The sequence below is a fragment of the Periophthalmus magnuspinnatus genome, chromosome 14 (genome assembly GCF_009829125.3).
Source record: "Periophthalmus magnuspinnatus isolate fPerMag1 chromosome 14, fPerMag1.2.pri, whole genome shotgun sequence".
In the NCBI taxonomy this organism is placed as follows: Eukaryota; Metazoa; Chordata; class Actinopteri; order Gobiiformes; family Gobiidae; genus Periophthalmus; species Periophthalmus magnuspinnatus.
This window is the reverse complement of record NC_047139.1, coordinates 10,948,077-10,975,405: the sequence shown is the minus strand read 5'-3', so window position 1 is coordinate 10,975,405 and position 27,329 is coordinate 10,948,077. Positions and strand designations below refer to the sequence as shown.

General features: G+C 39.2%; 1 protein-coding gene across 1 annotated transcript; it reads right to left on the bottom strand.

The window, feature by feature from the left end:
* Positions 1-923: 923 nt before the first annotated feature.
* Positions 924-17,642, bottom strand: LOC117380899 (alpha-1A adrenergic receptor). The gene is made up of 5 exons (XM_033977728.2): positions 17,313-17,642; positions 12,951-13,202; positions 10,294-10,678; positions 1,933-2,054; positions 924-1,250 (listed from the first exon to the last, which is right to left on the bottom strand). Exons 1-5 carry the CDS (start codon positions 17,640-17,642, stop codon positions 930-932), a joined length of 1,410 nt encoding a protein of 469 aa, XP_033833619.1. The 3' UTR covers positions 924-929.
* Positions 17,643-27,329: the final 9,687 nt, after the last annotated feature.

The following is a 27,329-nucleotide window of genomic DNA, read 5'->3' as shown; positions in this document are numbered from 1 at the left end:
TAAAGTTTATTTAAATGTAAAAAAAAAAAAAATTAAAAAAAAAAATTTAAAATCTGATGTTAGTCATTACTTTTATTGTCCCAGCCTAAAATTTAACATTCCTTTTACTTTTTTGCGACACCAGATTAACTACATTTGAGTTGTAATTAACTGAACGTACTATATTCTTAACCTATGTGTTGAAAATTTCTCACTATTATTGTTATCACAATATTAAATAAAGTGATCAAATATACATTTTTTTAATTGTGCAGTCCTAGTTCTTGATAAATCAACTATTGGTGCCAAGTTTACACAAGTAGCTTAGAATTTTCTAAGACAAACATTACAAAAACAAGCAGAAAATGAGCACAAATTGAAAATGTGAAAGTAAATAAATTAATGTATGATATTTACATCATAAAATATAGACAGTCAGAAGTCACTTTACAATTTTTTGCGATTTTCAAATCGCATCTCATCTAAAGTATGGAGCTGGTCGTATTCTTCTAATTGCCAGAGTCGTCCTGAGACAAATTCAAACAGCCATGGTGAGTGAAATGTCTTGCAGGGTGCAGCAGACCTGTAGCAGTGATCAAATCACCAACCTCTGGATTAATAAATCAACCAACTGAGTCACTGTCTTCCCAAGAGAAGAATGATATAGAATATAAAATGACCACTACTTTAACATCTTGGTTTGTGCCAAAATTAAAGTCTAATGACAATAGACACTCAAAAATGCTTTTCCTTCACTTCTCAGGCAAACTATGGACTTTAGTTTCTTCTTATAGCCAGAGTCACCTGGGGCAGATGAATGCACATGTGGCTGTCAATCCACGACACCCTTGTCCATCAAATATGTCCCTAAAAACAACTGGAGACAAGTCCAATTCTACAGGACCAAAAACAAGTCCAAAGTAACTTTTTACATTTTTCCAAGATTGTAATTAAAGTGTTGAACAATATTTGGGTGACAAACTGGTCGTGTGATGTCCGTTCATGTGACCGTTGGCCTTTTTGTTGTGGTTTGGACTGGGTCGGCCCTTGGATTCAGAATTTGAACCAGGATTAGAGCCAGGGAGAAGCAGCAGGTGGCGGTTCCCAGGGTTAAGGGTGTGTAGACGGGGACTTGGGCTGGCGGAGGAGAGGGTTTGTGAGCTGCCGTTGAGGTAGGAGTGGTTTGACCCTTTTGGGCCTCTGTAGTTGTAGTAGGCCTGCCAACCCTGATGCTTCCTTCTCCATTGACAGCGCAGTATACGGATAAAAGCCTGAAAAAAGAGATTATAGAAATATTATTTAATGGGATTTTGGTTTAGTCCTGGTATAGTCAATGTTTAGTCCTACTCTTGATTTGAGCCCGATCTAACCCTGGATTAGGCAATTCTATATTAGATCCATTTTGAATTATTTCATGTGCAAATTTCTTATGATCTGCCTTAGTTTAGCCCATATTATAATTCTTGACCAGTCCTGATCAAGTCCTAATTCAGACTGTCTTTATATAGTCCTGCATTAGACTTGGTTTAATGCTGGTATAGCAAATCACGGTCCCTCCACGATTTTGCAATGTTGAGATCGCAACTATTAACACAAAATGGTGCATTTTTTGGTGTGATAGATATGCAGTGTATGTAAAATGAAGCAAATAGAATTAAATTTAGTGCACACTGGGGTGAGTCCACAGAATGCAAGGACTAAACCAGGAACTAAAGTGAATATGACCTTAGTACCTGGTTTACTCTTTGTTTACCCACAATATGGATATTATGTTTGTGCTAGTGTGGAGTTCTGGTTTAATCCTGGTTAAGTCTTTTCCCAGGTCAAATCCTGTTTTAGATCTAGTTTCTACCTGGTTTATTTCTGGGTTAGTCCTTTTCTGCTACTGTTTCAGTCCTGGTCTGATTCCTGTGCTTGTTCTGGGTCAGTCCCACTTTAGTCCTGGCCTTGTACCTGTTTGAACTCGCGGCTGTAGCACGGGTAGATGACGGGGTTTAAGCAGCTGTTGAAGTATCCCAGCCAAAAGATCACTTTGAAGAACGTCTCTGGAGGCCTCAGACTCGTGTTGAACGAACCTAAAAATAAAATAAAAAATTAACAGATACAATCATTTATAGCTGATTACGTTAAAAAGTACAGGCGCTTTTGTACCTTACCCATTTTACAAAACCAAGTGTGGCTTATAACTAAAAAAGCACAATGAGAGATGATTCGTTTAGACTTTTATAAAACATATTGAACTGTGGTTATAAGGGTGTCTGTGTGTGTGGTTCTGAAACATACAAACAAAGGAAAAACTATAAATTATAATATGCAGTAAATACACAAATGATAATAGCTCTGTAATAATAATGGGTCATTAGCATGTAGCTCCTGGCACTTAGCATTTTACTATATAAAAAATAAACATCAAATCCACTTATACATGAATTATCTACAATCTACTTGTCATAAACCACTTCAAAACACTCTTTTTGTTACGCACACAAACTCGGACTCACAAGCATTGAAGCGCTGAAAACAACTATAACTGAGTAAACACGTAATACTGTCAATCAGACACAGAAATGGATCATGTCTTTTGTCGTTTCAAGTAAGAGCAACATTTTGCTGAGATTTATGATTCAGTGTTTTAACTCTACTCCAAGCACCACGTATATGATATTATAATACTCCCTACATTGGAAGCACGGGCATATTTAAATGGACAATACTGTACTGATGGTAAATAAACATCCACAGTGTCTTTACAATGTTTGGGGTATTTCAATTATTTCCACAATACCTTTCCTATGTATGTGATTAGCAGTCATGTTCTATCCAAATATGTTGCTGGTATTTGCATGGTATATATTTCTGAACCACTGGACTAAACCATGACCAAACCAAACTCGAGCCATGACCTTCCACCAAAGGGCCGGACAGTGTGGCCCAAGCAATGGTCGTGCAATAGTCAATAGTTAAAATGTTAGTGCAATACATTTCAGTGTTGACAGCAGGTTCTGATCAACATGTTAGATCCTAATTTAATGTACAGGTTAATGTCATTCAACCATTTGTTACTTAACTTGTTTAGTCTTTTTAAAGCAAGTCAGATCAGGTTGGATGGATTTCAGGCAAAGGATTCCCTCTGATTCGATTTATTCTTAAAGGCGCTGTATAACTCCAAGGCAGCATTGTTTTTATTTCTCTATAATGAGGAATACTGGCTCCTGTCCCATCATGAGCATCAGTACATTCTACACTTGAAAAACAACCCATTGCTTTCACTGTATATGACTATTTGATGTCTTACTTTTAAACACATTTTCCATGTATTTTAGACCTTCTCTCCCCCTCCCACTCTGCTGGTTCTGATCCTTGTCTTAGGTTTAAGGTTTTTGGTCTTTGCAGGGTGTTAGCAGATCATAGCAGTAATGTTCCCGTTGATCGTGTGGATCATTTTTCATTGGGTTTGAACTTGTAAGGCCATCGTCTCTCGCCTTGGCGCTACTGTCTGTCTCCTGTCTATATATGAACACAGAGATTCCTCACAACAAGGCACCTGAACATATCACCACATGTAACAATGGGAAAAAGAAAAGGGATGCACCACTTTATAGGTCCAGAAGCTTTAGTCCTACTCCCAGTGTAATCTTGGTCTAGCCCAGGTTTAGTCCTGATCTAGTACCATTTTAGTCCTAACACAGGTTTATCCAGTCGTGATCTAAAAGACTGGTTTAGTCTGGATCTAGTCCTGGTTTATTTTTGTTGTAGTCCTGGTTTACAGCAGGTTAAGGCTGCGTTCACACTTCTACACACAATACAAAGCCTATGCCTGGACTAAAGCAGCACTGCAATGGGATCTAACCATTTCTGTATTACAACAAAACTGGGATCAAACATTTAGCCCCTGATTAGTGTGAATGTCATGGTTGAGTCCAGGTTTAGTCCTTGATTGGTTCTGGTGTAGTTCTAATTTTCCCCTGAAGGTAGCACCATGACTCACAATGTGAGAGTACCCTCTTGTTAATATGTCACTTCAATCTGGAACATTCCCAAGTGCTTTGAAAACTGCGGTTATCAAGCCTCTCCTAAAGAAGAGCAGTCTTGATGCCACAATATTGAACAATTATCGACCAATCTCAAATCTGCCATTTTTAGGCAAAGTCCTTGAAAAAGTTGTTTACCAACAGCTTATTAACTTCCTTGAAATGAACAACTCCTTTGATGTTTTCCAATCAGGTTTTAGACCCCACCACAGCACTGAGACTGCTCTTATCAAGGTGACAAATGACATCCGCCTGAACACTGATGCAGGCAAAGTCTCAGTCTTGATCCTGTTAGATCTGAGTGCTGCTTTTGACACTGTTGATCATGGGATCCTCTTACAGAGACTGGAGGACTGGGTGGGCATCTCTGGTACGGCACTAAACTGGTTCAAGTCCTATTTAGAAAACAGGGAGTACTTTGTTGAAATTGGAAAATGTATATCAGATAAAATGTCCCTGACCTGTGGGGTGCCCCAGGGTTCAATCCTGGGACCCCTGCTGTTCAATCTCTACATGCTGCCATTAGGCCAGTTAATACGCAGCAATAATGTGTCTTACCACAACTATGCAGATGACACTCAGATCTATGTCTCACTAGCAGCAGGTGAATATGGACCAGTGGATTCACTCTGCCACTGCATCCAACAGATCAGTGTGTGGATGCAAAACAACTTTCTCCAGCTAAACTCAGACAAGACTGAAGTTATCATCTTTGGCCCACATAAACATAGAGAAAGTGTCAGCAGTCACCTCCAGTCTCTCTCTCTAAAACCTTCAAATCAGGCTAGAAATCTAGGGGTAATAATGGACTCAGACTTGAACTTTAACAGCCACATCAAATCAATAACATCTGCAGCTTTTTACCACCTAAAAAACATTGCAAAAATCAAAGGTATACTGTCAAAGCCAGACTTAGAGAGACTTATCCATGCATTTGTCTCCAGTAGGTTAGACTACTGTAACGGCCTGCTCACTGGCCTCTCCAAACGAGCCTTAACACAGCTGCAGTACATCCAGAATGCTGCTGCTCGGGTCCTGACTAGAACCAGGAAGTATGAGCACATAAGTCCTGTGCTCAGGTCTCTGCACTGGCTTCCTGTAGCTCAAAGAATAGACTTTAAAGCAGCTCTGCTTGAGTATAAGTCTCTCCATGGCCTAAGTCCAAAGTATATCTCCGACATGTTAGTGCCATATGAACCATCTCGCAATTTGAGGACTTCAGGGACCGGCCTCCTGCTGGTGCCCAGAGTCAGGACTAAACATGGGGAATCAGCGTTTAAATTTTATGCAGCTAAAACTTGGAACAGTCTTCCTGAAGATGTGAGACAGGCCTCTACTTTGACAATGTTTAAATCCAGACTCAAAACAGTTCTGTTTAGCTGTGCATATGACTGACAGGTTTTTATTCTGCACTCTTCTCTTTTAATGTTGATTTTATGATGATTATTTGTGATTATTTATGTTTGATTTGTGTGATTTTAATGTCTTTCTTATTCTGTAAAGCACTTTGAATTACCTTGTGTACGAATTGTGCTATACAAATAAACTTGCCTTGCCTTGCCTTGCCTTTACATTGTGGTACCTGAATGTCTCACTTGAAAAAGGCTCCAAATTTGGATATGAAATGTCAAATCTGCCATGTTGTTTTTGACTATATAAGAACAGGATCAAACACATATGGATTTAATATTGAGTTTAGTGTTTAGATAAGCTACGTACAAAAATGGTGGAAGGAATTATGGGATTTTCAGTCAATGTATAGTTATAAAGCTGTGTGAGAGTACCTGCATTTTAAGTATGTAATTATGAGGTAGAAGTCAAAGGACATGTCATGTGTTATGTAGAGGAATTCTTTGGATTTTTATTAGACACTTTTAATGTAGCTAAGGATTTTGAAGGTTATGTTTTTTCCACTTACTCTTACAAGTTTCAAAATAATCCAGTAGGTCAGGGCAATGTGGCCTCATTTTGATCCATCACAATGTTTGAGTCCATTTTGTTTTATTATACAATCAACAGTGGCTTTCAATATTATCGCCCTGAAAAAACAAAAGACAGACTATTAGACTTTTAATAATTGCCCTTTCAAACAAAAAATAAATTTCTTTCTCCAAAGTCCGAAATTAAACCGCTTTTGCCTCCCCAAGCCCATGACTGCCACTGAACTCGGCCTTTTCACCAGTGAATAGCCTGGGCTCAGTGGCTCAGTGGCTCAGTGGCTCAGTGGCTCAGTGGCTCAGTGGCTCAGTGGCTCAGTGGCTCAGTGGCTCAGTGGCTCAGTGGCTCAGTGGCTCAGTGGCTCAGTGGCTCAGTGGCTCATGTCTCTAGTTTAGCCTTAGCGGCTGGGTACATTCGGTGGCTGTGTCCGCCAACCATGTGCAGTAGAGCTCTGTTCCCACACACAAGTGTGCACAAGGAGCATGGTCTTGCAGAGCAGAGCTGAAGATTAAAGTATAAAAAGCCTTTTTTGAGACAACTGAAGGATTTTGAACTGACTAAAAGCTTATGATCTGAAAATAGGCAAAAAATACACAAAATCCAACCTTTTTGAAAGCTGTAGTTGTCAGCCAAGCACGAGCAGTTTGTGTTTACATTGCACTCTATGGAAAAAATGTTATTTGGGCTATTTTTTTATCCAAACCTGCGAGGGGTGTAAGCTAGTAATACCTTATCCAAATGTTATAATAGAGCCATGAGCATCCCTGATTTTTACTGTCTTAAAAAGAAAAAAATATAACTAGCTCATTTAAAACATTTTGCAGTGGCCCACAGTTATTCCTCACTTTCTAACATATTCCTAGCAACCTAATTATTCACTACGATGAGACAAATTTCAGAGTTTTGTCATTACGCTACTGTGTTTAATTTTGGTGTAGAGGTTACAAATTGTCCAAAACTGCAACACAAAGTCATCTTATAGGTTTAACAAGAGACCCAGTGTTAGGGGAGGCCATAACATTTTTCTTAAAGATGAAATTATGTTATTTGATAGTCCACTATGTTCTATCTATATTATATCTGTCTGAATCCAAACAGGGTCTAGACTATAATGAACCATTTTAGGATTTATTCATGGTTTTGAGGCCAGACAAAACACCGCAGAGCAGCTCATCTTCACTGTATTCTGTTTTTCTTGTAGATAAAAAACTCTTTTTGTCTAAGTCAGCATGTCTAAATAAGGCTTTTGGATTAATTTATAACATGCTGAGAATGCCGCCAACAATTTGAATGCGCAATAGAGATTTTAAGGCGGCATGGAGAAGGGCAGGTCCAAAGCAAGTGGAACTGCTAAAAGATATTAAAGGAGCACTATGTAACTTTTCCAATGGAGGATCTGTTACCTTCTTATGACCAAGACAATGTTATTGTTTTGTCTGAAATGTTCCAAACTATTGCATTCATTTGTCTACCTCAGTGGAGACAAGCAGGTGACACCACCAGGCCAAATTACAGTCCTGGTCTGTGGAGAGGCGACCCCACTCACAGTCAATGCATTTTAACTGAGCAATCAAGATACATGCACTTAAATAAATGCTAGACAGATACATTTAATGTCATACTGTTCCAGGCAATGAAAAAAACCCAAAACACTTTTATGAAATGTTACATAATGCTCCTCTAAATGATTAAGTTTAGTGAGGAAGGAACAGCATCTAAAAGGCAAGAGTCATCTGAGGTAAAGCAGGTAAGTTATTATAGGAATCATTTTATGAAGAGAACAAAAAATACCACTGAAGTCTAGGTTTGGCTGCGCTCCTGCAGGACACACTCTATCTCACTCACTTTATCATCCTAATAAACTGTTTCAGTGTAAAAGTATCAAAAATCAAATACTAATCGATACTAAAACTTATAATGAAACTAGATAGGCCTGCTTGTTTGAGCAAGTATCAATGCTGCAAAAAAATCACATTAACAAAATTTGAATTTTAGCGTCATTTTGAGTTTTACCAGAACTAGTTAATTTTTTTTTTTTTATTCTTTTTACATAGAAACATGCAAAGAAGACAAAGATACAGACAAGACAATGATAAACAAATGGTTATGTACAAAGCATAAGGCAAGAAACAGGAATAAAATAATCGTCCGAGCTTGGGGTGGGTTGAGGGGGTGGGCTGGGGACTTACAATGAGCGAGTGACTAAGTATAGTTATTAGTTTTAACATTCAGTCTCTCGCAAGTGCAAGTGCGTTAAAATAAGGAAACCATCTCTCATCTGGCCTGCCAGCCTGTATTTGAGTCTATTATGATTCCCTACTCTATTGTGATGCATTAAAAACACAGAAAATGATGGGGGGCAAAGTTAATGTTTGAGCAGTATCTGCTTTTGTGGTATCAATACCATCAATATCAGCAGCATCATCAGCAACTGAAATTAAAATTGAAATTATAATTGAGGGAGAAGGGAGAGGGGGAACTGCTATGGATAATAATAAAATGTACTGTTACAGAGAAGAAAAAAAAGGGAGGGGAGAAAAGTATAGAGGTGATGCGTCTGAATATAGTATTGATAATTATTATTTTAAGTTAAAGTACGAGAGAAAAACATTCTCCATTTCAACAAAGTAGGGTTCATTGTTGTTCTTTATCGCAGTTATTCTTTCTGTGGAGATGTGTTCTATAATTGTGTTTGTCCAGTGTGAGATGTGACATGTTTGCTTTGATTTCCAGTTTTGAAATATAATTCTTTTAGCTAAAGACAGGCATGTGAGCAGGGGATTTATATACTCGATGGGAATAGAGCTTTGTGTAAGATCCCCTAGTAGACATAATGCTGGAGATGGTGGAATTCTGCAGCCCATAATATCTGTGAGGAGTCGGTGACAGTGATCCAGAATGAATGTACTGGTGGAGAGTCCCATGTGGCGTGCATGTAGTTGGCTGTGGTATCTTGATTACATTGTGTGCAGATTGCTGTTTCTGTCAAGCCCATTTTATGAAGTCTGTTTTGAGTATAGTGATATCTATGGATAGTTTTGTATTGTGTAAGTTGTATATTGATATTTGTAGTCATGGAGAAGATGTTAGAGCAGATTTGACTCGAAAAGTCAGGGTTGGAAGTGAAATTTAAGTCCCTTTCCCAAAAAAAGGAGATTTCTTTATTTTCTGGGGAAGAAAGGGGAGATCTTGGATTGAGGTTGTGTTGCATATGTTTTGTTCAATTTCTAGCCAAGGTTTTTTGTAGTCTTGTTGCTTAATCCATACATGTAAAATCTGTAGTTGTGTGGCAAGAAAGTAATGAAAGAAATTTGGTGCCTCGAGGCATTTAGCATTTTGTAATGTTGTTAACGCAATTCTGGGTTTTTTGTTTTTCCAATAAACTGACTAACAGATATGTTGAGTGTTTTAAACCAGTTATCAGAGGGGATTGCAGGGATCATTGTAAATAGATAAATTATCTGAGGTAATATTTTCATCTTACCAGAACTAGTTTAAGATGCCATGGTTAAAAATGTATTGTTTTGTGTATGAAATTTACATTCTGTTACTAAAAAAGAGCTATTTTTTAATCTTCATTGTGGTATCGTAATCAGTATTGAGTACTGAGTATTGATTAAATTCCTTTGAAATCAAGAATTTTTGTATCTTGACAACACTTGCTGCTCCTGACCAAGACTCTTCTTAAGTCTGATGAGCTTAGGCGTTGCCTTGCGGTTGAAAGTGAAACAGACTTGAACAGGAGATAGTTTAAATAGTAATGCATTAAAGATAACCATGATGAGAGCAGTGCCCAAAAACACAGCAGCACACACAGATCAGGGCTGAGATGGATCGCTAATGATTAGATACTTAGGTTGTGTGCAAAGGCTCTGACCACTGAGCCACTGCTGACACTTCTAAACTAAATCATTGCAGGAACTATTCCAGTCTAAGACCCCGCTTCAGTCCTGGTCCAGTCCTGCTCTTTCGAGGTCAGGTTTCAATTGATATCTATTGAAAAATTGGCACAACTCACTTTGTAACTGCTGCTGTCACACTCGTCATTCTGACCTTAAAATGTCCATATAAACCCGCTCTACGTGATTCTGGTGTTTATTCTGTGTTTATTTCACTATTTTGTCCCTAAATCAAGATTACCAACATTAATAACAGACTAATTAGGTGCCTTGTTTCCCTGAGGTGGTCTCTGCTAGAGTCACTTTTCAGTCAAACCTGTTGCTATTCTGCCTTGTTATTAAGCGCCTTGGCTTCATTTAGTTGCAACCAAATGCTCTGGGTGACGTCACGCTCCCTCTTTTTCTATATAGAGTCTATGGTCCAGTCCTAGTCCAGTCCTACATACCAATGGGCAGAGTGAGGAAGAAGGGGAGCCAGCAGAGGATGAACATGCCGACCACGACCCCGAGCGTTTTGGCTGCTTTCTTCTCACGGCTGAATTTGAGCAGTTTGACGGACAGCGTGCTCCTTCCCATAGCCCCGCCCCCGGAGCCTCGGAGGCCAGGGCTTGAGTCCTGGTTCCTGCAGTGGATGCGCAGAGTCAGTTCACCGCTGGAGTTCTGCATTTGCTCCTTCATGACGCCAGCCTCGAGGTTTTTGGTGGTGCGCTTGGCCACGATGTAGACGCGACAGTACATAGCCAGGATGACGGCCAGTGGGATGTAGAAGGAGCCCAGGGACGAGAAGAGGGCGTAGAAAGGCTCCTCTGTGATTGAGCACTCTGTGTCATCCTGGGAGATGAAAATTAAACAAATAAAAAATAGGCACAAAAGTTTCTGTTACCTGGCCAGTCAAAATCACACACTACTTTATGAAGACATGTCGGTCTGGAACAGAATCTTGTCTCCCCAATTTCAGATGAGGCTAAGTGACACATGGTTTATTTGTGTTAAAAGAAACAGGGCAGCATAGAGGACTGAGAAACAGAGCAGGTTTCAGTAGAATTAACAAGCAAAGCACCAAACAGTTACAGAAGAAGTTACATATTTTGTTCTGAATGTTAAAAGAGTGTTCTAAAGGAGATGTCTTCTGCATTTGAGAAATACGTAATAGAAAGTAGCGGCTGTGATTGGACCATCCAAAGTTAGAAAGTTCTAAAATGGATTCTCTTCACAAACTGACACTTGACTGGTGTAAAATTATGACTGAAGAAAACATGTGCCTTTTTTGGTATTTAGTGATATTCTATAAATTTCACAAGAGGCACAATACACAATATTAGATCTAACAAGATTATATATAATAAATGTTTGATTCTGTATATTTCATAACACTATTTTGGCATTTTTCAGACTTGCAGATCTTGTCTCATTCCATGACGTAATGAGATGCTGAGTGTGACTAAAACCCATTGCTATCTCGTTTTTCGGTTTGGTGTAGATTTTCTTTACTTGATGTACTGATAACACAGTAAAATGTCTTTTTCTATAATATACTAAATATCTGAATATCATTGAATTGAGTTTAGTTGTGTTTAATTCACCCTCCACACAGACCATTCAAAACAGACCAATAAAAACACTCAACACTCACACCTTTAATGAACATCGTTAAAGGTGGACTATGTAACATTTCACACTCAGTGCTAATGTTTGCTTGGAATGTTCCTTGGTATAACATTTATTCATCTCCATGAATCCAGGTCAGATCAGTGGAGAGGTGACCTTGCTGCTCACAGTGACGATGCATGTATTTCTTTTTATTTTTGAGCAAATAATGCACCTGCCTTTAAATAAATGTTAAATATTTATGATACGTGTAAGACCATACTGTGGAACATTCCAGGCTAAGCAAAAACAAAGCAATGTCTCCATGGAGCCAACACCTACAATTTCTACCTGAAATGTTGTACAGCTGATTTTTGTCAGTTCTTCTGAAGAAGCTACTTAGATGAGTGGTGAAACATCCAATTAACATAAGTGAATTATATTTTGCACAGTGCACTTTGGAGTTAAACACAGGCATGATTCTTTCTATAAAATGTGCTTTAAACGGGAGTTTGAAAATTCATTAGGGAGGAACGAGAAACTTACACAAAACGAGATGAGACATGAGATTGGGTTCATGAGAACGAGACAAGATTTTAACAAAACATATAAATTGAGCGATTGAGTTCCCAATTTTGGCCTCACAGTTTTTTATTTATATTATTTAATGTTTTTCTTGTCATTCTAGCACGGCCATTTTTAACTTTACGATGTGCAACTCTCCAGCACTTAACTCCTTTTTGTCCAATCCAAATGTAAACACACAAGATAATATTTCCCATGTGTTGCATAATTTAGTTTTTAATATTGCATAAATTGCTCTCTTTCTTGGCTCGTTTAACTTCTACTGCTAACCATCTGTTCCTTCCTTTGTTTTTAATTCACTGACCCTATCATACAATTGATCTATCATTTACAATAAGAAGTAACTTTTCACTATACAGTTGGAGAAAACTGAAAATGTACATGGTGGATATAGAGACAACAACTCTGGCCTTGTGACATTTTCCATTTTGCAAATTAAAAGTCAAAATCTTCAAATATACAACGCTGTGGAAAAGACTAATGCAACAAACATGTTAAATATTGTTTAGTGTGAGCTGAACCCAGGGCACCGCTGCTTGTTTATGTTTGAAACAGTGAGGAAAACATTTGTGAAGCCAAGGCCAGGCCAGAAACATAGAACAAAATGTACAATCTGATGGAGATTACATTTTACATTAGACTGAAAAAAGAAGAATAACTAAATTAATTAAAGGTCCACTATGTATTTTTTTTTCTGATGAAGTAAAGGAAAACTAGAGGAATCAGTATCATAGGTACTATTCACGCAGAACATGGGCATTATAAAGTACAAAGGTAAGTCCAATGATCAAAGTTTCTAAGGGAAAATTGTAATTAAAAACTCCATCTCCCCATTTGTTTACATGAGTTCTTGAAGAGAATATTACAGAAGATGGCTGCCCATATTGACATAACCAATAAGTAAAAACTGCATTCTGGGTAGTGTAGTCACCTGTGATGGTGGCTGTTTCCACCCGAGCAGAGGCCCAATTGAGATGACAATGGCCAGGACCCAGACGCCGAGCATGGCCAGGAGGGCGCGCCGTTCAGTCACGATGGAGGGGTACTGCAGAGGGTACCGGACCCCGATGTAACGGTCGATGGAGATGACACACAGAGACATGATGGAGGCTGTACAGCACAGGACATCCACGGCCGCCCAGATATCACAGAAGATACGCCCAAACACCCACGAGTCCAGGACCTAAGGGTGGAAGCACAGAGGAGGAAACAGTGGAGAAGGGAGAGAGAGGGAGGTAGAAGGGAAGAGAAGGAGGGGAGAGTGAGAGATATAAAGATATATTTGTCTTGGAATGTTGCTTATTATGGTATTAAACATTTCTTATTTACTTACTTTATTATTACTGTTTAACTTATAATTTGGACTGATTATTTCAGCTGTTTGTCTCTATAGAGATCGAATAATTTTAATGCCATACTATGGCACAATCCTGGTAATAGCAATTCAATGGAGACAAGCAGGTGACTGATCCTCCACCAGAAAGGTTCACATTTTCTCTGTAAATCAGACCCAGGCACTTTGTGGCCCCGGGGGCTGCATACGGTCCTTGGCCTGTTGTGATCTGACCCCCACAGGTTTTTGTTATTACCAAAGGACTGGAGATTAGATACTGATAAATACATTAGATATTGGAAGTAGATCTCATTAGCCTATATTTTACAGAAATTTTCTTATGAGGATTTGTTACACCAGTGTAGTATTTTGAGAGGCTTTGACAAGTACACAACACAGGACATTTTAAACATATTCTATTAATAACATTTGCTGTGTCCTCTGCTGCATTAATAGTAATAACAAACATAAAAATGTAAACTGGATTCCCTCTGTTCATCTCTATGTGAACAAGAATGAGCCGCCAATCATCTCTGGAAGAGCTACAGATAGAAAATATTTGAGATTTTTTCTCTGATTAGCGGATTTAACGTACCCACGGCATTGTTATCTTTTACAAAAACCCAATTCAACATAAGGCGGAACTACTAAGTCACATTTGTTTATCTTGGATTCATTAGTTTAGCTAAAAAAAGCAAACATCAAACTAATTTAAGATTTTAGGATGCACTTAATATCATGTTTGCATTAGCTCTATAATTTCTCCAGTATTAAAGAAGAAGGAATGTACCTATTTTAAAAGGAGTGCCAGGTAACATTTCTGGAGGAGGATTGACCACCTGGTTGAGTCCATTTTGTCCGGAATGTTTTACAATACAGCATTAAACATGTCTGTCTCCATGGACACAAGCAGGTGACACAACTAGGCTAAGATACAGCTGAGACCTGTGGAGAGGCGAGCCCACTCACAGAAGAAATGCATGTTTTTCAAGGTATAAAAGATCCATTACTAAATAAATGCTACGTAGATATAATGCCACACTGTGTAAAATCCCAGGTAAAGTAATACCATCTCTATTACAGCTAATTGTGTGTTTCTTGAGTGTGGGCACGAACACCCAGATGTCACGGAGGTATACAGAGTGCACCCAGACACCAATGAGCAGGTAGTGAGCACACAGGCTTTCAACTGTCTGAGTGTTGTTTATTATGGTTTTATGCCATCCAAGGTAAAGATTTTTGATTTTTGATACAAGCTCACTTTTAATGAGCACTGCAGCAATCATGAGTTTTTGTACAATAAAGAAATAGTCTTAAATGTAACTCTACAGCTCTCTTGGACTAGGCCTGTCACGATAACAACATTTGAAGTTTTATGTATAGCTGAAGAAAATATAGATGATAAACGATAATATTGAAACAAATTTATGCCACTGACACAATATCCCAAGAGCAGATTTAAACCACAAAAACTATTCTGACTAGATGTTACGGACCAGTCCTGTTTGTTTGGCCTTGTCTCTGCTTATCCAGATCCACCCATCTAGTTGTTTAATTTGTATCCACTTTTGAAAATTATTTTGTAAGTATAAATCTACTTTATAATTTTTTTACTACGTCTCCACGATCCCGTTTTGTTCTACACCAAACATAATTTTGCTACGTGCCACCACCCCTGGACAAAGTGGCACGATCTGCTATAAATCAATAGCAGAATGAAACTTTTTAGTGCTTAGTTTGCATCTGTAATGAATCATTGAAGTTATTAATTCAACCTTTTATGGCTTAAATCTTATTATACATCCAAAAAAATAACAAAAATTCCCAGTAGCGCAAAGAAAATGTACACATGATAAATACTGACCCCCCAAAAATATTGTTCAAGCTTTCATACTGAACGATAAGTCGATATAGTAATTATCATGACAAGCCTATGTTGGACTCAACCTGAACATTACCTGGTACCTGCTGTCTGTGGCATGGCTGCTACAATCTCCATGGAGACAAGAAGGTAGCCCACCCCCCTCCTCCAGAAAAGTTACATGGTACACTCTATAAGTCAGACATGTGATCTTGCTAAAAATACACAAATCTTTCCTGTGTCCTATAACAAAACACTCCACCACTGTGACAGAGACACTGTGACATGAGTGGTGGTGGTCGCAGAGGTTGTTTAGTTTAATTTATTGGTTTATTTTAGCAGGGACCATGTACAAACACATTAATCTCATAAAAGAAGAGATGCTTTACGCCAGATGTAGCTAAAGCTGGTTTCCATCTGCAGTCCCTGGGCAGGTTACAAAAAATTAAAATACATCTAATACATCCATTTACAATCAAAACCATGGATTCTCCCATTGTTTCATTTAAAAACACCACACTCCACATTTCCACATTTAAAAATACTCAAATATTATGTCAAAAAAAGCTACTGCATGCAAATCAGTGTTGACAGAGTTGACTCCCTAAAAGGACTTTTCTAACATTTTAAGAGAAGTCCCTTGGGTCAGAGGAGAGTTTCAGTCTGTTCGGGAGATTGTTCCATTTTGTAAGGCCCATGTATGAGAAGGCTGTCTGTGCAAAGGCTGAACTACATCTGCAAAGTCTGAAGTTATTGTGACTTGTGGACCTGGATGTTCTGGTGGTCTGCTCAGAACAAAGCTAGACAGATCTCTTAAGTGGTGGAGGTGCAGCATTGTTTAAAATTACATGTATTAATCACATATCCAAATACACAATCTGTTGCTGTAGATTAAAATACTTCTTTACTTCTCAAAGGTTTAACACAGATAAACCTGGCCTATAAAAAAAATACTTCCTCGCAGGGGTTAAACTAGGACTAAATCTGAAGTGTGTTTTCATTGACTGGTGCAACAGTGTGTGAGAGTTAATGGGGCCTGAGAGAGGACTTAATGGCCTGAGTTTACATAGGAGAGGCCAGCAGCAGAGAATCAGTTCTTCTGCAATGAACCTGTTTCTTTAATTTTGTGGTATTGAGGTTTGCATTAAGAAAAGGAATGATGGGTTGTTAAAGGGATTTGATGATATTGAAATCATAGCTGCTGCAAGAAAACAATGCATTTGGGTATAAGACTTAAGTCATATAATGTTATGATCCGCTGTGTTATATCTTTGATTAGGGCTGCGACTATGATTTCAGTAGTCAACTAGTCTGTCTTTGATTTTGCGACTAATTGGCTCGTCAGAGAATCAAATTATTATTTCTATTGTACCCTGAGATTTTCTAAATACATTTTCAGCAAAAAATATATTAGAGGTGAAAAGCGGTGAGATCTTAAATTGAAATTAATAATGCACTATCTTTGTTATAAATTCGCATGTGTTTCATAGTCTGTATCCAAATAACGATTCCAGTTATCAAAATATGACTATAGTCGGCTAATCACAATTAGTTTTTCTAACCACAATATCACATTTATAATACTTTTAGAACAACTATGTTCCAATTAAGGGTGTAGCATAAAATTTTGGGCCCTAGGTACAAATCATCTTGGTGGGTTCACATGACATTAAAAAAAAAAAAAAAGTTACAGACTTTGTAAAGGGCCCCTCTCTGCACTGGGCCCAGGGTGGACTGAACCCTTTACCCTCCCCAGTCAAATGCCCCTGCTTCCAACCACATATAATAAAAACATATCATTTGCCTCTTGTGTATGTTGTTTTTTTTAGATTTGGGGAGGAGGAATCTTGAGTGCCTCATGAGAATCCATCCTGCTGCTGTGTTTGGACTCAAGCCACTGGATAGCCCTCAAGAATTTTAAATTCAAAATCTGATGGAACAAATTATCTTCCGTATTATTGCTTGAGCAGAGGCCAAAGGTGTAGCGCAAAACATAACAAACATCAGGCAAAGATTAGGCAAATTTGAGCAGAAATAACACACAAGTTCCCACCTCAAGAATCACACCCACCACTTTATCCCTCAATGCTGTCACTCACCTCCAGCGTGGCAGACACCGGCAGGACGGTGGTGCTCAGGAGCAGGTCTGCGATAGCCAGGTTTATGATGAAGTAGTTGGTGGGGGTTCGGAGGTGCCGGTTACACACCACCGCCAAAATCACCAAAATGTTTCCTACGATGGCAAACAGGATGAAGAAGGCAAGGACCATCCCCACCGGGACTGCATGACCCAGGGACAGGACAGGGGTGGCGGGGGTCCCATTCACAGAAGACCAGTCCAGGGGAAAGGAGAGGCTAGAGGAGGATGTGTTTGAAGAGGTGTTTAAAGAAGACAGGAGGTCCAAGCTGGAGTTGGTCACTTTGTTCATGGTTATGGTCTGAGGAGAGACAAATAGGAGGATTTGATGACTCTGATTTGAACCCTTGCATAGGTAAAGGTTAATACTTATATGGTGCCTTTAGACCTCATTTGGTCAATCATTTTACAAACTTTATTTCTCACACTCTTTGTTTCTTTCTTTTCTTTATCTTTATTTATACCCAAAGAGAGCACTTGGGCACCCTGTTTAAAAGGCAATAAATGCAGAAAAACAAACAAATAAGAATACAAGCCCATATAAAACATTAAAAACAGGTGTAGATGGGGTTACAAAACTTTGCTATCAGATTATTAAATTGCGATTCTGGCAGTACATATCCAGTTTTGCTTTTCCTTGAAGTACATTCCATTTTTGTGAAGCAAAACTGCTAAAAGCCTCTGTCCCGTCGCAGTTTTGGTGCAGCTCATCCTTAGCCTTTATGCAGTCATGTGATCTGGTATTAAATGTTCCAGTATCAATGACAAGTAGGTGAGGTATTCTGTCAGTTTTGGAAGTAGTCCTTATAGATACACTTCATACAGTGCTTTTCTCTTCTAATTCAACAGATCAAGTTGAAACAAATCAAAAAACACATTTGTACAGGTTTTGATGCTAATGAAATCTAAACATATTTGTACAAAGCAATGCACACATTTGCAAATTTGAATATTAAGTTATATATACATTTATAAATAAAAAACAAAACATATTTGTGGGTGAATCTCTAACTGCAGGCAAATTTATGTCGGTAAAAAATAAGGGAAAAAAAACATATTTATTCTTATTATCTTCCTTATTCTTCTGTGCATTTGTCAGACACATCACATGACATCACAAGGTGGAACAGAGTGTTTTCTGTTTGAGAGAAGAACTCAGCCTAAATATGAAGGATTTGTGTGTTAAACATGTGTGAAAGAAACAAAATATAACCCAAGGTATGTTTGTGATGAGGAAACAACATTATAGAGATCAGAAAATAGCTTAATATGTGCCCTTTATGGAACTTCCAAAACTTTTCTTCTAAAAGAGAGACCTCATCACATTACTTTAACACTCTTAATACTTTGTACCTCTTCAGTGGGTGGGTTAGAGCAGGTTTCTGCCCTCGAAAGAATATCATTCATTATTTTTCATTTTTCATTTAATAAAAATGTATTAGAGTGAATGGACAATCCCATGTGAAATGTCATTTCCATCACATGTTGTCATTTCCATGAAGAATTGTCAGTCCCATCACTGCATATATTTTTGATGAAAAATCCTAATAAAATCACAATGATGTCAAAATAAATGTGCATATGTGAAATATGTGACTATCCTGGGGGCAATATATTTCTGGAATTGCTAAACTCATGATTTTAACATGAAAAAGTCAAATTGAAAGACAAGTTTAAGGTGTGTAACACCTTAAACGCCCTCTATAGGACTAATTGACTATAATTATCTAGCACTGGTCACATGACACCTTCTCCAGTCTTGTTATATAATGAAAGAGTTCATGGGAGCTACTTGTTGAACAATAACCACAGTTAGTTTGGTGTTAAAGGACGTTTTAACATAAAGCAGTCATGAGTGAGCTGGGGATTTTATCATTATAAACCAGGAAAAGTCTTTGAGTTTAGAAAAGTGCTACATTATATTAATAAAATGTATTATTATTAGGCTTTTATTAAGAATGCATTAACAACATACAGCAGGATATTAGAGTGTTTTTATGATTTTGTAGAAAGAAGTCTGTGTAAATAAACATTCTGTTGCATTGAGATGGTCTGTGATAATCTCATGGTGGAATAGACTGGACTATGTTTTGTGTTAAATGGCACAGATTCTGTCAAGTTTATACAGGCCTAGATGAAATAAAGACTGAACATTTTGTTTTGTGTGTGTGTGTGTGTGTATATATATATATATATATATATATATATATATATATATATATATATATATATATATATATATATATATATATATATATATATATATATATATATATATATATATCTCAAATCAAAATTGCAAAATGAGGTGCATGACATGACATATTTTGTTTTTTTGTTTTTTTTTAAAAACTCCTTAGTAATAATCTGTAGTCAGACCTCTGCAGTCATGTTTGATGAAAGTCAGAGGATTCTTGTAGACTATGTTTATCAGTTCATATTTGACAAAATAATCACAAAATCATACAGCCTTAATCTCGAGTCGGTGGTGAACCCCTCCCCAGAAAAGTTACGTAGCGCATCTTTAAGCTTTAGGCTTGATGTCTTCATCTGAATATTTAGATCAAAGTTTAAGATATGCATGTTTGATGTCTCTATATGTTGCAATAATTGTTGGTTTAATTTGTGCAGCTACACGAGTCCTCCTGGTTTAGGCTGACTGGTTACACCCTCTGAGGTTATTTAGGCAGGTCTAACAACTCTATTTGACAGTGTTTGCAATAAGAGCTCCGTTTTATTATTGAAAACCACGCTTGTTCTTCACTACGAGCCAATTAAACCTAATAACCCTAGGCCTACCCAATATAAAATCAACACTCACAAACATGGCACAATTAGACTATTAAAACTACACAAATAAAGTCAGATAAACCGCTGCAGGAAAAAATAAAAAAAAAAAAGATTTACTTACGAAATAACAAGTGCTTTTTAATCCCTATAGCAGGTTATAAAATAGTACAATCCGTTTAAATGTGATTCAAAAGCCCATGTTTCTGATGGCACTTCTGCAGCAGCAGGTGGGCGCGCGCAGCTCCAGGGGCTTCACCGGGGAAAACTCGGACCTCACGCCGAACAACGACCCTTTTCGTGGAAACAGAGTCGTTCGTCTCGCTGCAGGGATGTCCGTGTCCTTTTATGGTTCAAAGAATGTTTAACGTGGGAAAGTTGCAAAAGAAGAAAAGGCAGATAGGAACGTGCGCATCTCTGCTCTGTCCGAGAGGCGAGGGGCTGTCCTATGTGTGGATACAGCCTTCTGCATTCAGACACAGCCAAATGGATCGGACCATCTCGAAAGTGGCCTAAAATGAGTGTCTTTATATTATTGACAGCTGCTCTCATATACAGTAGTAAGTGGGTGAAGTGTCTTTCCCAGGGACATTGGTTAAATATGGTATCACACCTGGGATTGAACCACTCACCTTTCAACACAAAATAATAGAACTTTATAAAGCCTAATCAGGGTCTAATTGCATATAATCTTACACAGCCTAAATTATTCACAAAAGAACCAAATTTGTCCTGTTTATGTGCTTTCCTCAGCAGCCTATTGGTTCAAACAGGCTAGAGCTTTACACACAATTAGTATCTAGGTATCATAGGTAGGCTATTTGTAACACTACTCAATTAGATTTGATTGGTTCAGCCATAGTTTCTATTCTTCACTGTTGTCACTGTTGTTTCCATGAGTGTGATTAAACTGGTCATCATTTCTCCCACCCCAGATCACCCCCCAAACAGCAGTGGAGCAGCCCCCGGGAGCCCACAGTAAATATAGCTGTGGATAAACGGGATAGACTCCTAATGCTGCAGAGTGGGTGTGAAGAAGTTTGCGACCTTAGTTGATCAAGGCAATAACATGACACTATTCAGTGGTGGTATAGGGGCATATGTAACTTTTCTGGTGGTGGATCTGCCATTTACACTTATGATGGCATTAAACTTGGATATAGAGACAAGTAGGCAATGCCACTCAAATTAATATAGGTCAGATTTTTGATAGGTGGGCTGCCTTCCGTTAAAATGTATATTTAGCCTAATATTTATAGCAACTAAAGCAACTATACTGATGGATAAGATTAATGGTATACTGTGGAACATTTCAGGCAAAGCAATAACAACAAGACTTCCAATTAGAAAAGCTCTAAGCCTATAATGCACCTAACTAATTGTAATTGTAACTTTTCTGTTTGTCTTCATAGAGATGGAGATTGCATGGAATTATGCTAAATATGGCCTTAAAACTGTTTATTGCATTTATTCAAGTGTTTATATTGCTAAAAAAAATAAATTAATAAAAAAAAAAAAAAAAAGGAAAAATTTATGCTATACTATGGAACATTCTAAGCATTCAAATACATCTCCGAGGTGACAAGCAATTGGCAAACCCTCCACCCTCCACCTGCACAGTAAGTTTACATTAAAGATACTTGTTATTTATTTATATATTTATTTTTTTATTTGGCTTGTTTATCATTCAGAAATCGAAGATGATAGTACGGTAGAACCAAATCTACTTTACTCCTTTGAAGTACTGGTACTCACACGTGAATCTTTTCTATTCACAAAAGTTCTTTCTGGTCCCATACATGAGAATGAAAGTGAGCCTGATCTAACTGTCTGCTGCGATGTGCCCTTGGCTGCTATTTTCAGTGCGTTCAAAATGTGTCCCATGAATACCAAACAACACAACAATAATCACTCCGATCATGTGATGCACTGACAGCCAATCAGAGCCTGGGTGTCAAACTTAATACTTTTTCCTGCTGATCAAATTACAGTTGGGTATTTTAGGCCATTAGTCCAGGGCTTTCTCTAAACATACTCACAATTTGTAAGTTAATTTCTTAACTGGCAGTATAAATATTACAGTGTTTGTGGCCACAGCTGCCCTGGGACAGACTGACAGGAGTAAAGCTGCTAATCTGCACCAACAGCTTCTCCAACCACTGTAGATGCTTCAATCCCTGGTTAAAAATTTGATTAATTATGCAAAAATCATCATTGGATAGTACATCAATATTTAAAAAGAAAAATCCTAAAACTGCTATTATAGGGTTTCATGACATCACAACATTCTATAGGCCCATTATATTTAATATTAAGCTAAAATGAATATTGTCAAAATGCAGATTGTTGTTAATATAGTGAGTTATAGGGTCTAGTCACTAAAAGAAATGATCAGGTTCAACATTTCAACATGGGAATTTCATAGTAAAGTACAGTGTAATTAATAGCTGGCCCTTTGCCCCCAACTGAGAGTGTGACATCATCACATTGGAGAATTTGAAAAACACCCACAGACATAATACATGTTGGCTAACTGCCCCAGATGCATAGTACAAAATGGGTTTCTTTGGTTTTTGACATGAAAAGACTCATGGAGGCCCTTATTTGCGACTTGTCTCTGGAAAATCTGATCTAATGGCTGCGGTTGTTAGTGGATTTGGGTCTCAGTAGTATGTAGGAAAACAAAAAGGAGAGAAAAAGGGGATGGGATTCAGGAGGAACAGGAGCAGAATTAGAGGCGCAGAGCCAGAGGCGCAGAGTCAGAGGAGCAGAGCCAGAGGAGCAGAGCCAAAGGAGCAGAGCCAGAGGAGCAGAGCCAGAGGAGCACAGTTAGAGGAGCAGATAGGAGCAGAGCCAGAGGAGTAAATCCAGAGAAGCAAAGCCAGAGGAGCTCTCCCTGATCTATTATTCATTATATTATTCAGGGGTAGAAAGTAACTACAAATACTCAAGTTATTATAATTGTATTTGAGTAGATTTTTTTGTGTAATTGTACTTTCTTGTAGATTTTCAAACCTGTACTTGATTGGTCAGAGCTCTGACAAGATAGTAGTTTAAAACAACTTAATATTACACTGTACTTTGTAATTAAATACAAATTGTCAGTACTCTGTCAGACCCTGTACATTTACAAGTCCACAACCCATCACCAGACTCGTGTTAAGCATTTTTTGTCAAATCCCACTCATTACTGCTGTGTGCAACATGTTTGGATATGTTCTTTATTTCCTAGCTTAATTGTTTTCCACATGGTAATTGCTTCTGCTGCCAGTAGATGGCGAGCTGCACTATGAGGGTATGGGGAGCACTGGGGCTGTTTTTTTTTTTTTTTTTTTTTTTTTTTTCATTAGCCATTACTTTAAGTTTGAAATACCAAAGCAAAGAAACTCAAGACCACCAAAACAATAAAAATGCAGATAATGCTTAATATTTGTTCTTTATTTAAAAAAAAAAAAAAAGAAAAAAAGATGAGATCCACCCGCATAAGTTTCTGATATTACCTCGAATGATAAACGCACATTTTGATTTACGGCTTTTTCTATAAAGACAATGACTCAGAGGCTACAGTGGTTTATGGACAATTTGTGATAAAACATGGCTGACATAAAACACTGCAATGACCCAGACCCCGCCCGGAACAAAGAGATTTCCCATGGTGCTTTGCAGGTGATTTGTGGCATCAAGATGAAATCGTAAAGATGTTAAGGTCATGCAATTATCAAAAGATGGAACAGAATATGAATCAAGTTGCAACGCTGGGGTTTAGAATGAACGACAACCAAACCATTCAAGGGTGGATGATGCTATAAGTTATTTTAGTCAAATGATATATTAAATTCTTATGATGGTTAGTTTGAAGTTTTGATAAGCTTCTCCAATGTCACAAGATTTATTTCCATCCAGTGTTGCATACATTTTTCACCAAGATCTTGCATTGATGATGGTGGAGTCTGACGCTGCACAAAGTTTCTCCAGCACATCCCAAAGATTATCATTGGGGTTAAGGTCTGGACTCTGTGGGGGACAATCCATGTGTGAAAATTATGTCTCATGCTCTTGAACCGCTCTTTCACAATTTGAGCCCAATGAATCCTGGCATTGTCATCTTGGAATATGCCCGTGCCATGTGTCAGCTGACCTCATTCTTTGAGCACAGACTGTTCCTGAACCTAGACCTGACCAGATGGAGGAGGCTCGTACCTGTTATCTTAGTCAAATCCAGGTGCCAACTTTTCTTTTTTTTTTTGTTTTTTTGACCAGGCAGTGTATCTGTACTGGGCCAACACACAGTGTTTAGGACCTTTAACTGGGAAATTGATATGCTAGACAGTGCCAAGGTGAGTAGTACTTGGTTACGTTTATTCTAGTTTATTTACTTGAGTACATTTTTAATACAATTGTGCTTCTCAGAGTAGTTTATAGGTCACACCAGGGTTCAGAGACATGAACCCTCAGGACATTATGATAGCATTGTCCATTCCAGTCTAGTCCAGTCCATTCTGGCTATGCATCCATTGTAGGGAGTATTATACTTCTAATGCATGGGGAAAGATAACAAGGACTGAGCTGGCAGTGTGGGGTTGGCACAGGACTGAAACCTAAATTCTTTATCAATATTCTATACCAGATTTTGCAAATTTTTTCATATTAAAACATAAAGAAACATAATGTTTTGTTTTTGTTTCATGTTTTGTGCAATAATGTTACTGAGGTCAAAGTACAAAAACTGTATTGTACGTATGTACTGTATGTATTTCATATTAGACCTTATGTGATGATAGCAATGACCGGTCTGAAGAGATAGAACAATTAATAATCTCAAATCTCTATTATGTAATTTTGTCCTAGTTTATTCCTGTTATACTTCCTATACATCTGGTTTAGTCCATGTTATAGATCTGGTTTATACTTGGCCTACATACTTGATCTACAAACCCGATCTTAAATCGGTTTAGCTCTGGGTTAGTCCCAGTTAAGTCCTGGTTTACAACCCTGGTTTTATGTCTGGTTTAGTCCTGGCTCAGTTTTTGTTTAGTTCCTGTTTTTGACCTTTTTTAGTCATGGTTTAATCCTGATATGTCCTCTCTTCTCTCGTAAAGTGAGTCGGTGCCAGGTCCTGCTCTGCCACAGGGCTAACTCTCATGTAGACGACAGAATAATTTATTCCTCTAAATCTGTGGCTCTTAAATGCGTCACACATTTCTGACACCAGGAACTACAGTATTCAACTCCTGTAGCCTACACCATATAATAATATTTAATCATAATTATTTTTGGGGAAACACTGGGAGGAGGAAGTGCTGATCAGACACAGGGATAACATGCAAACTCCACACATATACCACACATGATCCGGGAATCAAACCTGACGCCTTTCTTGAGGTGGTAGTGGTAAACGTTGAGCCACCATGACACAGTGGAAAGCTCATTACACAATAACATAACCCGATACTTAAAAAAAAAACCCTCCTCGTGAGAGATATAGATTCAAAGATATAATTCTTTGTGTTAGCAGCTTGATGGAGCGTTAAAGCTATTTTTTACTCCAGCCTGTCTGTGTGAATGTGCTGGTGTGATTCCATTGGTGGTGGTGGTCTTATGTAGCCACTTTTTAAAAAAATTTTTTTTTTTAAGTGGTGGAGAAAGTACTCAAAATACTCAAGTAAAAGTATCAGTTATAGGTAAAAAAAAAAATCTACTTATGTAAAAAATAAAAGTAAAATTAATTTTACTTTACTATGGATCATACCTGGATGACGTCCTCCCGTGGACCCACCACCTGCGGGAGGAGCCATGAGGGGCGGGTGCGGAGAGATCCGGGCAGCAGTCGAAGGCGGGGACCTCGACGACCGGATCTCCGGACATGGAGACTAGCTCTGGGGACATGGAATGTCACCTCGCTGGGGGGGAAGGAGCCTGAGCTTGTGCGGGAGGTTGAGCGTTACCGGCTAGATATAGTCGGCCTCACCTCCACGCACAGCTTGGGCTCTGGAACCCAACTTCTCGAGAGGGGTTGGACTCTCCATTTCTCTGGCGTTGCCCGCGGGGAGCGGCGGCGAGCTGGTGTGGGCTTGCTCATTGCCCCACAGCTCAGCCGCTGCGTGTTGGGGTTCACTCCGGTGAACGAGAGGGTCGCGTCCCTGCGCCTTCGGGTCAGGGACAGGTCTCTCACTGTTGTGTCGGCCTACGGGCCAAACGGCAGTGCAGCGTACCCGGCCTTCTTGGAGTCCCTGGGAGGGGTACTAGACAGTGCACCAACCGGGGACTCCGTTGTTCTCCTGGGGGACTTCAACGCCCATGTGGGTAACGACAGTGACACTTGGAGGGGCGTGATTGGGAGGAACGGCCTCCCCGATCTGAACCCGAGCGGTGTTTTGTTATTGGACTTCTGTGCTAGTCACAGCTTGTCCATAACAAACACCATGTTCGAGCACAAGGGTGTCCATCGGTGCACGTGGCACCAGGACACTCTAGGTCGGAGGTCGATGATCGACTTTGTTGTCGTGTCATCTGACCTCCGACCGCGTGTCTTGGACACTCGGGTGAAGAGAGGGGCTGAGCTGTCAACTGATCACCACCTGGTGGTGAGTTGGATCCGCTGGCGGAGGAGGAAGCCGGACAGACCTGGCAGGCCCAAGCGCATTGTGAGGGTCTGCTGGGAACGTCTGGCGGAGCCCTCTGTCAGGGGGGTCTTCAACTCCCACCTCCGGGAGAGCTTCTCCCTGATCCCGGGGGAGGTTGGAGACATGGACTCCATGTTCTCCACCTCTATTGTCGATGCGGCTGCTCGTAGCTGTGGTCGTAAGGTCTGTGGTGCTTGTCGCGGCGGCAATCCCCGAACCCGGTGGTGGACACCGGAAGTAAGGGATGCCGTCAAGCTGAAGAAGGAGTCCTAACGAGCCTTGTTGGCTCGTGGGACTCCTGAGGCAGCTGATGAGTACCGACGGGCCAAGCGTGCCGCGGCTCGGGCAGTCACAGAGGCAAAAACTCGGGGTTGGGAGGAGTTCGGGGAGGCCATGGAGGAGGACTATCGGACGGCCTCAAAGAGATTCTGGCAAACCGTCCGACGCCTCAGGAGGGGAAAGCAGTGCTTCACCAACACTGTTTACAGTGCGGGTGGAGAGCTGCTGACCTCGACTGGGGATGTTGTCGGGCGGTGGAAGGAATACTTTGAGGATCTCCTCAATCCCAC

Bases quoted from the DNA above. Each gene is read 5' to 3' on its own strand.
- LOC117380899 (XM_033977728.2), bottom strand. From the start codon at position 17,642: ATGAACAAAGTGACCAACTCCAGCTTGGACCTCCTGTCTTCTTTAAAC. The intron at 13,203-17,312 runs GTGAGTGACAGC...TTCCACCCTTAG, and splicing joins CGGTGTCTGCCACGCTGGAG to GTCCTGGACTCGTGGGTGTT. The intron at 1,251-1,932 runs GTACAAGGCCAG...CTCTTTTTTCAG, and splicing joins ACAGCCGCGAGTTCAAACAG to GCTTTTATCCGTATACTGCG.